General features: G+C 33.3%; 6 protein-coding genes across 6 annotated transcripts; 3 read left to right on the top strand and 3 right to left on the bottom strand.

The window, feature by feature from the left end:
- Nucleotides 1-537: 537 nt before the first annotated feature.
- DFA_11539 (uncharacterized protein) lies at nt 538-2,538 on the bottom strand (the record flags this gene model as incomplete). Its single annotated transcript, XM_004350435.1, has 3 exons — nt 538-609; nt 1,303-2,211; nt 2,473-2,538. 3 exons carry the CDS (start codon nt 2,536-2,538, stop codon nt 538-540), a joined length of 1,047 nt encoding a protein of 348 aa, XP_004350486.1.
- Nucleotides 2,539-3,261: 723 nt separating this feature from the next.
- Nucleotides 3,262-4,319, bottom strand: DFA_11538 (uncharacterized protein; the record flags this gene model as incomplete). Its single annotated transcript, XM_004350434.1, has 2 exons — nt 3,262-3,443; nt 4,280-4,319. 2 exons carry the CDS (start codon nt 4,317-4,319, stop codon nt 3,262-3,264), a joined length of 222 nt encoding a protein of 73 aa, XP_004350485.1.
- Nucleotides 4,320-5,157: 838 nt separating this feature from the next.
- Nucleotides 5,158-8,452, top strand: DFA_11537 (uncharacterized protein; the record flags this gene model as incomplete). The annotated part of the gene is made up of 6 exons (XM_004350433.1): nt 5,158-5,803; nt 5,827-5,880; nt 5,996-6,084; nt 6,211-7,001; nt 7,072-7,504; nt 7,583-8,452. 6 exons carry the CDS (start codon nt 5,158-5,160, stop codon nt 8,450-8,452), a joined length of 2,883 nt encoding a protein of 960 aa, XP_004350484.1.
- A 217-nt stretch (nt 8,453-8,669) lies between these two features.
- On the bottom strand, nt 8,670-10,674 carry DFA_11536 (uncharacterized protein; the record flags this gene model as incomplete). The annotated part of the gene is made up of 4 exons (XM_004350432.1): nt 8,670-9,005; nt 9,100-9,345; nt 9,411-10,108; nt 10,593-10,674. 4 exons carry the CDS (start codon nt 10,672-10,674, stop codon nt 8,670-8,672), a joined length of 1,362 nt encoding a protein of 453 aa, XP_004350483.1.
- A 111-nt stretch (nt 10,675-10,785) lies between these two features.
- On the top strand, nt 10,786-11,666 carry DFA_11535 (uncharacterized protein; the record flags this gene model as incomplete). Its single annotated transcript, XM_004350431.1, has 3 exons — nt 10,786-10,822; nt 10,915-11,170; nt 11,648-11,666. 3 exons carry the CDS (start codon nt 10,786-10,788, stop codon nt 11,664-11,666), a joined length of 312 nt encoding a protein of 103 aa, XP_004350482.1.
- Nucleotides 11,667-12,274: 608 nt separating this feature from the next.
- On the top strand, nt 12,275-12,685 carry DFA_11534 (uncharacterized protein; the record flags this gene model as incomplete). Its single annotated transcript, XM_004350430.1, has 1 exon — nt 12,275-12,685. The coding sequence occupies one exon, from the start codon at nt 12,275-12,277 to the stop codon at nt 12,683-12,685; it is 411 nt and encodes a 136-aa protein (XP_004350481.1).
- Between the last annotated feature and the right edge of the window lie 447 nt (nt 12,686-13,132).

Here is a 13,132-nt window from a genome sequence, read left to right as displayed (position 1 = left end):
AAAGTAAAGTTTACAGGGAATGAATAAATAAATGTAAATTAAATAAATAGATGATAGAGGATAGTATTTGTATTAGTTGTAAAAAAGATAGTATTAGAATGATGTAATAGTCAGTCAAGATAAATTATTTATATTTATCCTAGAATTGAATTGTGGTGATTTCAAACCAACATTCGAGCATCCTCTCATCAAACAATTATTGCGCCCCGGGTGAGGTGGGGGGGTAGGCGGACCATTAAATTGATGGGGGTGAAAAGATACACAATTGTCTTGACCCCCTCCCCTCACACCTGGCACCAATTGTCGTTGAACTGGACACGTAGGTATGGAGAGGAGGTAGACTTAATGCTGAAAAATAAAAACTATTTATTCAAGATATCGTTTCCCGTGATTGTATTTATGGTCTGTTTGATAGTGCCAGATTCAAACACTATCTTGCATGAAAAATAGAAGATACTACTATTGTTTGACTTTTCATTGTTTGGTGGTGGAGAGGCACTTCCTTGTTTTGTTGCATATGTTCCTTCCATCCAATTCTCATTGCTCAAATTGGCAAGCAGCAGCAGCACGATCAATGGATTCATCAACCAATATTGTGGGTGGATACTTCTTTAAAAGGTGATTTTGAACCCCTGAATCACCCCACCTTGCGATCACTCCTAGGTAGTACCCCCACAATTCACGAAATTGATTCGGGGAGACATCAATCACCTATTTTTGGATTTATCTCGTTGACACCTTGGCCCTTAGGGCTCAATCCTTTGACCGTTGAGAATAGAGTTGCTCACCTAACCTGCCGATGTCTAGAAACTCATTGAGCGATATACATTGGTTTCCCGATAGAATCACCCCACCCCACAAGTTTGGCTCGCCTTTTTATGTAAATTCATTAAAAAATCGACATCTTGAAATTCAACCAATAAACGGGGTATTGCATTCGGATTATAATCACAATCACATCAAACAGTGTGTGTGTGTGTGTGTGGGGGGGGGATAATATTAAAGGGGAGGAGTGGATAATGAATTCATTCATAGTATATTACTTAAAAAAGTAAACAAGTCAAGTCAATTGCATAATATCGTGTATAAAGTGTCTGTGGAATCAATGATATTTTAAACCATCAACGTCACTACTCTTTCTTTAATAATTTATTATTATTATGGTTTGGTGATTGTTTCCGAGAATGGAAAGTGTTTGATGTCCCCCTAGAGTTCCTGGGGGTTGAGTAAAAAGGATAATGATGATTTTTCCTTGTTGTTGTGTTTATCGTTGTTGATTTTAGAATCTTTGTTGGATTCTACTGCTACTGTTAGTGGGGAGGTATGGGTTGATGTTGGAATCGAATGGGTATAATAGGTTGGTGTGGGTTGATAAAGAGATGGTACAGTCGTTGAATTTTGATTATTATTATTAGAGTATAATGAAAAGCCATGGAATGAATCGACCGCTGCTGATTTAATATGGTTCGAGTTGTATATTGGAACAGCAGATGTGTTGTTTCCATGTTGGTGAGAAAATGTTTGATATTGTTGTTGTTGTTGTTGTTGTTGTTGTTGAGAATACATTACATGTGCAGTTGGATGATAAGATACTTGTTGTTGTTGTTGAGAGTAAACACTCTTTTGTGGAACATGATACAATTGTTGATGATGATGATGTGGTTGAGGTTGAGGTTGTGGTTGTTGGGACACTTGATTTTGTACAGAGTTTGGTGATGATGATGATTTATGATAATATTGTTCTTGAATCATTGTTGGAGCTCCGTTAGGAGGAGTTGCCACATAATAATAATAACCATGTGGTGGTTGTTGTTGTTGTTGAGGTTGTTGTGTTGGTTGATGTTGTTGTTTGTGGTGATGGTGATGTTGAGCAGGCACGTAATATTGGCATGGGTTGGGTGACGTGGATGGAGTATAATATTGTGGCTCGAGGGGTGGCGAGGACGACAATTCTGGAACATAGTAGGACGGAGACGAGGGTTTTTGGTGGGTGACTGGAACACCAATATAATAATGTTGAGGTTGTTGGCGAATAGGTTGTGGTTGGTGTACTTGTACTTGTTGTTGGTGTACTTGCCCTTGTTGTTGATAATAAATTGGTGTAGGAGTAGTAGTAGAAGTTGGTAGAGGAGGAGTTTGAGTTTGAGAACGTCTAGTTGGCGAGCTTGAAACAAGTTGTTTTTGCTCTACTTGGTTGTTATTGGCACATGGCTTTAACTTTGACAATCTTATGCCACAGGCATTGCAGTAGTAGGACGACATCCACTTTCTCCATTCCGGTGTCGTAGTGATTCCACACATTTTACACTTTCTACCAGATACATTTGAAACATTAGATGATGAAGGTGTCTTTTTGACTTTTGGCTTCATTGTCGAATAAATAAATAAATACAAATAATTTAGTTAGTTTACAAATTTTGGAGACGATAGAGTTTTAGAAAAGAATATTATAATATTATTTAAATAACCTACACTTTTAACAATGGTTGTTGAAGTTGTTGGATTGCAATCTGAATTATAATTTGTTGTCTCTACCATTATTATTATTATTTCTATATATTGTAAACAAGTATGTATGGTTTGTTGTGTTGTGTATTTGTTGTTTGTTGTTGTTGTTGTTTGTTATTATTTGTTTTTATTATTATTGTACAATGATCTTTGAATTAATGTGTTGGTTGGTTTTATGTATCTTTTAATTGTGAATGGAATGATTTTAATGATTGATAGAAACCCAAGAGACATATCCATATATGCACTTGTGCGTATATGATTTTACCTATATTAACGGAGGCTTTGGTTTATCTCGGCAAGTCATCAGGGTGCAGGTACCACCTAGACTTTGGGGGGCACCAGGTTGGCACTAGGTCAGGTTGCCTTTTTCTTGATGCTCCTTTGCGGGACAGAGGGTGGGTTGTGGCGTGGCTATCAACACATACTAACGATATCGTGATGATAGAAAGCCCCACAAACGATGGAGGGAGGAATAATCTTTGTTTTGTATGATCCCTCCCCAACAACTTTGATGAGAGGATGCAAACAACCTCAGTTACGTGTGTTCCAACCGACAAAGGCAGAAACACTTTGACCGTCTTTGGATAGTAGCCCGATACCTTGCAATATGAATTATAACGATGGCTAGAACAACCCACAAGAGGGAGGGCATTGGGTTTGGGAGGATGCAAACAACCCGACTCTGTGGTGGGTCTGATGATCAGCCATCATATCATGCGCGATTTGTTTGAGCAAGACCAGTCAATTCAACTAAATGTAGAACACTCTGCTGTGTTGTGGAGAAGAAGTAAGAATTCTTGTTCTTTTGGCCAATCCCGCTACGTTGATGGATTTTTGTTCAACCAGAACACCATCATCGGGTAGAGTTGAGTGAACTAGAGGTCTATTTTTAGAGCCATAGGTTAGTGCTGCAAGTTGATGTGTTGTTGTATCTGAAAAAGATTGCACCCTATCAAAACAAAAGGGTTTGATGATAGGTACAATCATTATTATTTAGATAGATACTAGTAAACAACAACAACAACAACAACAACAACAACTTGCAAGAAGGAGTTTGTAAAACGAAACGATAAAATAAATATCGCTTTCTTTCTTTCAAGACATGTCGCGATGATGTCATCCCTTATGCAAAAGACTAACTAGATATGCACTAGACTACTATCATTATTGATTGATCTCTTCTCTATCTCCCTATCTTTCTATATCTCTCTTTTTTTATCGATTCTAAAGAAGAAAAAACACTCCAAACAAAAAGCGATAAAAAGATAATGAGGAGGTGACGAATTCTTTAATACCGTCGAAACGACTAACCAACAAAAGAGAGGGGGATGCACGAGCAGAGACATGATGAATTGAATGAATGAAGAATAAATAGGCAAGTTCATATTTTTGAAAACCAAGTTAACTAGCAGTCATAGTAGTGCTTGGTAGGGTTTAGTAAAAAAAATAAAAACAAAAAACCTAAGAGAGGGTGGATAAAAAAGGAAGAAAACTGGCAATTAATTTAATTCAACTTCCTCGTTCTGACAATAAAGATAAAAAAAGAACTGTTCTTTTTTTTTTTTTTTAATAATAATAAAAAGATAGATAGACATAGACAAGACCACCCTCCTCTCCTAATCTTTAAAGATAGACAACAACAACAACAACAACGGCAGTTAGATTGTACTATATATTCAGAGTGAGAGACAGACAAACAAAGATAGAGAGAGACAAAAAAAAAAAATAATACTCGTACGCCAATTCCATCACCCCCAAACCTACATACAACCCACCACACCCAAGCCAAACCAAACCAACAGACTCATTTCATTCCTAAGAATACACTACTACACTCACAGTCACAGTCAATACACAAGAGTGGCAAGATTCATTTTATAACGAACGAAAATCTAATCTCCCCTTTTAATTATCTATCTCCCTTCGTCGTCTTTATTCTACACATACAACCATTGTTAAAAATATTATTTAATTTATTACTATTTCTACGACCCCCTATCCATATCATATCTATTAACCATTAATATTAATATTCATTCTTTTATATTTTATCGTACATTTAATAAACAAGTCGTGTGGGCACACCAACGTGGTTATTAGCAATATTCGCGGTTCGAAACTGTCCACCATCAAAGACAATACAAGGCAACTGTCTTTTCGATTCCCCCTTTTTTTTCTTTTTTTTTTCTATCTATATAGTTATCATCATCAACGTCGTCAATCACATTGTCAATCATTATATTATATTATATATATAAAGTATCAAAAGTATTAATTAATTTATTATTTATTTATTAGATAGATATTACAATATTTTTCCCTATCAATCAAAAAAAAAAAGCAGAGAACGGGCTTAACCTCCCCCAACACCACCACATCTCTTTTGTTTTTAAAAAAAGGATTGTTAGATATTTTTATAAATTCGATTTTCATTTCCAATTTACGGCAAATTGTGAAGCAAATTAATATTGAGTGCAACAACGAACAATCGCAAGCACCGGTCATCGTAGTACCATATCAGCAACAGAAGAGAGTTAGCTTTGAGATATATATATACATAGAAAGAGATAATTAATACACAGACAGAGATAGAGAGAGATTAAAGCTAGCCATATACAGTGCTATCTATAATACAATTGAAATAATATGTATATGGATACATTTACATCGTCACCATCACCATCACCTTCACCTTCACCATTACAACAACAACAACAACATGATATAGGTACAACAGCAATAACAAGTGATAATTCATCGTCAACATCAAACCAACAACAACAACAATGCTCATCAGAGAATTCTTCAAATATAGTTTTAATGGCACCTAGTACAAAGAGAGACGAGCATACTTATAGTAGTGGTAGTAGTCCAGCTGCTGCTACTACTAGAGTAGGAGGAGGAGTATCCATATTTGACAACAAACAACAAATGAGACATTTGGTCCAGGAAATCGAGCCACCTACCATCACTATCAACAGTGGCACTGGAAGTAGTCCATCCTCTCCTTTATCGTCATCGCCAAACTATATTGGAAAGAAACGACTCCATTCAGACACCTTTATGAACCAACTTCAACTCGAACAACATGTCCATAACGGTCATCTTCATGACCATTCCCCGACCAAATCCCCCTTCAAACCAATGTCTCCAAGCATCAGTAACCTCACCGATGAAAATATTGATGAACAAGAAGAAGATGATGAAGGAGAAGAACTACAAGATATTCAAGAACAAGGAATTATTGTCCCTTTTGCAACTACTTCTCAAACACAAGTACAACAACAAGAAGGTATGTTTTTTCAAAAAACGTAGAAAAGGAATGGGGAGATTTACTTTATTTTAAATCACGTGCCGACTCAATCGCTCGTTTGACCGACGACTTTTTTTTGTGATTTTCACTCGTTTGGCAAAGATGAAGAGACAATGATGATGGAACAAGACCTTAACTAACTTTCATCTTTTTTGAATCTATCTAACTTAGTTGATTTACCAAGTTTAATGTTACCGATTGATATATTAGAGATGATATTTTCACAGTTGTCATTTCCAAATAGATGTTCGTGTGCTTGGGTATGTACTAGTTGGAGAAACACACTGTTGTTGAAACCGTATAGGTTGTTGGAGAACTGCCTCATTTCACTGCACAACCCACCTCCATCGGTGCCACTTCTCCCCATTGGACATTTGATACAAAAGTTGGATATTACAGTGGCTCCATGTTCATGTTATTCGTGTTACACATCGAAACCATATCAACGATTAAAAGACTGGATAGAACATATCAAACCATCATGCTTTTTACAAGACTCTCAACCAATCCAACGAGTCACCTTTAGATTATTTCACAATCCCACTCCATCCGAACCACCTCAATCCCCACTACTATTGAATCACCATCACATGATGACAATGGCCGGATCAACTGGAGGAGGTTCTCTTATAACTTCACCACCAAATCATCATCATCATAATCATCATCATACTCAACAACATCACAATTATCAACATCAATCAACTTTAACAGTACCATCTAATCCAATATCACCAAATACTACTAATAATTTTAATAATAATAATATTAATAATAATAATAATAATAATAATAATAATAATAATAATAATCCATACCATTCATCAACAATATCATCACCTTTATTTTTAAAGGATAGAGATCCAAATGGTATTTTTTCACCTTTACAAGAATGTACCATAAATCATGGATTACATCGCGATCATATCCAACAACAAAGTCATTTCCTCGATCTTGAAAAACCTCTGGCTTTGATTAGCCAAGATATTGGCGCTGTGGCACCCCTCTCTGCCATCCATTCACTCTTGCAAACCAACAAGATCAATGACTTTAGACTCCGAGTTTGCATCGACCTTCCCCACTCTATTAAAAAGGAAGAAGATTTGTTTCACAAAACTGAACATTTCCAACATTTATCTGAAATTGGTTTATTAACTCATAACTTTTTAGATTCAAGGTAACTAAAAAGAAAATGAATATAACCTTTTTTTATTTATTTATTTATTAACTTTTTATCTCTCTTTTAGTTATAGTTCAGCAATTAAAACAAGTTCATTATCATTGGAAAAGGTATTTGGTACATTATTTTCATCACCTTTAACATTTATCAATTTGAAAAGATTATTTTTGGTTACTACAGTTTTGGAGAAATCAACATTGGATCATTTTAGAAATAGTCTTCCCAACTTGGATGGATTACATTTATCAGTTTGGAATCAAGATTTACCTCTGCTTTTTGAAAGTGTAGCAACCTCTTTTGGATCACAACTACGAGAACTTGGCATTCGATTTACAGCTTGTCAAGGTATTAAATACTCTACAACATTTTCACATCGTGATCGTAAACTCGAAGATTCAATGGTCGATCATCTTACTCAAGAATGTCCAAACTTGGAATACTTTTCATTTGAAGGTTGGTTAGAATGTCTAACTGATAAATCTTTATCTTATTTTAATAGAGTATGCATTAGAAATATTTATTTATTTCAAAGATTTAAAAAACTCTAACATATATATTTATTTACTTACTTCTTTTAGTTAAAGATGAAACATTTAGTATTAAGAAATGGACCAGATACAAGAGTTTGTAGACCAATTTGGGCAAGATTAAAAATTGAGGTAGATTATGTTTGTGGCTATATTACAGAGGATCAGATGATATCTTTTATCGAGAATCAACCAAATCTCAAAGTGTTTGAGATATCAGCATCGGAAATTGAAAAGTTCTCAATATTACCAAACCCAAACAACACCAACATCAATCCCAATAACAATGCTAGTTGTAATAGTGATGCAAGTGTCGTACCAACATCTCCAGGTAGCGGTCATTTATCGGTTGATTTTGTCAACAATTTCATTGAAAAGTGTCCAAATATCAAGTTGATTAGAGTTGTCGATTTGAAAAATGATCGTTCATTTGTTGGTGGAAATCGTAGTAAATATTTAAGATATACTCCTTTAATTAATCATTATGATCATAGTAGTAGTAATAATAATAATACAAATACAAATAATCATTCAAATAATTTAATTTCAATGTCAAATAATAATAATAATAATAATAATAATAATAATAATAATAATAATAATAATAATAATAATAATAATAATAATAATAATGATGATCCAAACAACAATAATGGTAATAGTACTAATAGCAATAATAATAATAATAATAATAATAATAATTCCAACAATAATAATAATAATAATACTAATAATAATAATAACCAACAACATAGTAATAATAATAATACACAAAATAATAATAATAATAACCATTCCAATGATAGTAATAATAATAATAATAATGGTCGTAGATATAGAGGTTGTATGAGCCATACCAACAACGATTCAAATACTAATAGTGATACCAATGATGTTCGAGAACTCTTTTCTATTTTGTAAATAACCAACAACCAACCTTTTTGGAAGGAGACAATTCCCTAATCCCACCCAATGTAAATAATAGTCAAGGTTCCAAATCCAAATAAAATCAATCTTTGAATCAATCAAATGATTCATTGGAAAAGAGTCCAAACATATCGTTTTAGTGACTTCTTTTCATATTTTCCAATATATCTTTTTTAAAATATAACTTGATCTTCATCGTCAGCCATTATTATTATTCCTTGGTTTGTTTATTCTTTTTAAATGATGATGGAAGTGGAGGTGGTAATTTTGGTTCACCGGTAGAGGATGAAGAACCTCCAGCTGGTTTAGGTAGAGGTGGTGGAAGTTGAGGAGTATCATCTTGAAGGGTCGTTCTAAAAGTTTCCTTATTCAATTGACAAACATCCAATATAATCGATCTAATCTGTTGAATTCCCTTCATTTCAATGCTACTACATTGTAGTACATTTGGTAAACAACTGACATTATCATTAATTGTTTCCTTTAATGTTCTATAAATTCTTTTTAATGCGTTTGGTGTAGTCTTGTCAACTTTGGTTAATACAATCTAAAAGATCAAAAAAGAGAGAGAGAGTAAGTTAAATAAATATTAAATATTAAAATAAATAAATAAAAGTTTTGAATATGTTCTGTATACAAACTTGAAAAGCAACTCTATGATCATCTAATAATTTCATAACTTCTAAATCATTCTTTTGACATCCTATTCTACTATCAATCAACAAGAATAATTTAATGAGATGAGGAGAGGTAATGAGAAACTCAGAAATACTTCTACCCCAAACTGCAGCCTTATCCTTTGATACCTTTGAATATCCGTAACCTGGTAAATCAACCAACATTAATTTATCCCATATTGAATAGAAATTAACTGATTGTGTGCATCCCTAACAAAACAAACAAAAATGGAATTAATTAATAAATATTAACTTTGATTGATTGATTGACATACAGGAGTTTTTGAAACATTTGCCAATTGATTACCAAGTAGAGCATTGAGTAGGGAAGATTTACCAACGTTGGAACGACCGAGGAAAGCTATTTGTGGGAATGGATGTAATGGGAAATCATCCTTTTTAATGGCCATTGTCACTAGTTTGGATTGATGTGAAAAGAAGTGATCGGCAAATCTGAGTGCATCGGCCGAATGCTTCTCTCTGAAATCGAGTTGGTCTAGTAAACCGGCAGGAATACGAATCAATGATGGATTGTCTACATTCTGTTCGATCATCAGTCGCTTGATATTATCTTCAAACTTTTTATCCTTTTCAGACGATCCCTCTGATGTTATAAAAGAGGTGTTCATAATCTTTTCAGCATCGACTGGTATCTTTTTCTTTTCCTTTAACTTTTTCTTTAGTTCCTTTCTTTCGGTCTTGTCAATATCATCTGCCAACTGAGACATGTATCGATCACTCTTCTTTTGCATTGGTTGTTTTCTAAATTTAGACATTGATGTATAACATCTACATAATGTAGGAGATGACAAGTTGTTGTTGTCTATGTCATTATTATTATTATTATTATTGTTTATGATGATTGGAGTAAAGGTTGTTGTTGTTGAGTATATTGATGTTGTAATACTTTTGAATGCTATACTACTAATACGACTAGTTAAAGAAGAGGAATAATATCTCTTTAACATGATATCTATATATATATATATTTATATTACTATAAATATCTTCTTTGTAACAATAAACAACAAGATAAGCTTAGCTAGGCTTCATCACCCATTTTCTGCCAATCGTTCGTCTAAAATTGCTGTTTAATTTCGCAGGGTTCGAACCAACACACCTTTATTTTTTACTTACACACCACAAGATATACGTAAACAAAAGAAAGATAAATATCAATAAGAAGATTTATTGAACATGGTTATATTGTGTGAAATGTAATGAATGAATGAATGAATGGATGAATAGAAGACAACATCATATCATATCTTATCATTGCTTTACTGAAGTTAAATATAACCCTCTTACGTTCTATTCTATTCTATTCTGGATTCAAGATTAGTAATTATAGAATAATATGAATGTTTGGTAGAATGAAACAAGAATACACTCAACTCACTCACTCATTGCAAGATGTGCGCACAGCACTGCACTCTTCAAATAATGATAATATCTACAGATAGATAGAATGATATTGGTTTCGTATTGGTTTATAAATATAAATATCATGATAGGAGAGACTGTTGGTGTTGGTTGCATGGTAGAATTGGAGAGAGAGTGGAAAACTATAAATGACTGAAAATATTCATTTATTTCATCAAACAAACAACAAACAACAAACATTTAATTAAATTCAACAACAACAACAAAATGAGATCTATCGTATTAGCATGTGCCCTTCTTCTTTGTATCAGCTTTGTAGCTGCTGATGTTGAACACAGACCAAAGCCAACAATGCCATACCCCGAAATTCAAATCACCCACCATTTCATTGGTTAGTTGGAAAAAACGGTAGCCGTAACAATGAAATGTTTACACAATACGATGTTGTCATCAAGAACAATGGAAACCGTAACATCAAGCAAATCGTCCTTGGCTTTGACTCTACTTGCAGAATCAGAGACGGAAATGCCATCTGGAACATGATTGTTACTGACGACGGACACTCACTCGTCTTACCAGCCATCCAAGACATCAATGCTGGTGCCTCTTACACCTTTGGTTACATTCTCTACGGAAACGCTCCAGCCAACTTGTTTGTCAAAAATATCTTTTACAACTAAACACCAAACATAACAAATATTCTTGTTCTGCAACAAAGAATGAATCATCATATATCCAAATACATAATTGGATAAATGATCAAATCAAATCAAATAAATAAATAAATACATATTTATCCTAATTCTATTCATTTTAAATTTGAATGTCCATATGATACTTGATCAATTCAATGGAGGTTTGTTACTTTACGCTTTGCCATTATTATTTTTATTGATTAATTTTTGAACTTCAAAGTTTACAAATACATTTATTCATTGAAACCCTAAACATTAATAATAGTTTTAAAATTCAAAGATAGAAGGAAAGGGCATGGTATTCCTGATCATCCATCTAGATAGTTGTCAAATATATATATTTTCTCAGGTTTCTATGGTCAAAATCATCATGACTGCAGGAGATTACAATATCTTAGATCCATTAAATGTTAAAAAGGTAATTAAATAAATAGCTCAATTAATCAAATTTAAATTCCCTCTCATCCATAATTCCGTCATTTTTGAGTAACACAACACACTTTTTTTTTTATACATTCATTCAAACAACAGATATACGTAAACAAAAGGAAAGATAACATGTAATATCAAATAAGAAGATATATTATATTATATTATATTGAACATGGTTATATTGTGTGAAATGGAATGAATGAATGACTGGATGGATGAATAGAAGACAACATCATATCATATCATATCTTATCATTGGGTACCATACCTCATTCTGGATTCAAGATTAGTAATTATAGAATGAATGTTTGGTAGAATGAAACAAGAATACACTCAACTCACTTACTCACTCATTGCAAGGTGTGCACAGTGCAAGGAGGTGTGCGCACTCTTCAAATAATGATATATATATATATTATATCTACAGATAATGATATTGGTTTCGTATTGGTTTATAAATATAAATATCATGATAGGAGAGACTGTTGGTGTTGGTTGCATGGTAGAATTGGAGAGAGAGTGGAAAACTATAAATGAAGACTGAAAATGTTCATTTATTTCATCAAACAAACAAACAACAAACAACAAACATAATTAAATTCAACAACAACAACAACAACAACAACAAAATGAAATCAATCGTATTAGCATGTGCACTCCTTCTTTGTATCAGCTTTGTAGCTGCTGATGTTGAACACAGACCAAAGCCAACAATGCCATACCCCGAAATTCAAATCACCCACCATTTCATTGGTAGTTGGAGAGATGGTAGTCGTAACAACGAAATGTTTACACAATACGATGTTGTCATCAAGAACAATGGTAACCGTAACATCAAACAAATCGTCCTTGGCTTTGACTCTACCTGCAGAATTAGAGACGGAAATGCCATCTGGAACATGATTGTTACTGACGACGGACACTCACTCGTCTTACCAGCCATCCAAGACATCAATGCTGGTGCCTCTTACACCTTTGGTTACATTCTCTACGGAAACGCTCCAGCCAACTTGTTTGTCAAAAATATCTTTTACAACTAAACACCAAACATAACAAATATTCTCGTTCTGCAACAAAGAATGAATCATCATTTATCCAAATACATAATTGGATAAATGATCAAATCAAATAAATAAATAAATAAATACATATTTATCCTAATTCTATTCATTTTAAATTTGAATGTCCATATGATAATAGTTCACTCTTAATCAATTGAATGGAGGTTTGTTACATTACACTTTGCCATTATTATTTTACACTTTGCCATTTTATTGATTAATTTTTGAACTTCAAAGAAATAGAGTTTACAAATACAATTATTCATTGAAACCCTAAACATTAATAATAGTTTTAAATTTCAAAGATAGAAGGAATGGGCATGGTATTCCTGATCATCCATCTAGATAGTTGTCAAATATATTTATTTTCTCACAAAATCCTCATGACTAACAGGAGCTTACAATATCTTAGATCCATTAAATGTT

This window comes from Cavenderia fasciculata (assembly GCF_000203815.1).
Source record: "Cavenderia fasciculata unplaced genomic scaffold Scf_EUAJFUG02HR96I-5, whole genome shotgun sequence".
Taxonomy (NCBI): domain Eukaryota; phylum Evosea; class Eumycetozoa; order Acytosteliales; family Cavenderiaceae; genus Cavenderia; species Cavenderia fasciculata.
Note: the sequence above shows the minus strand (reverse complement) of the source record. Positions and strands in the feature narration are given on the sequence as shown.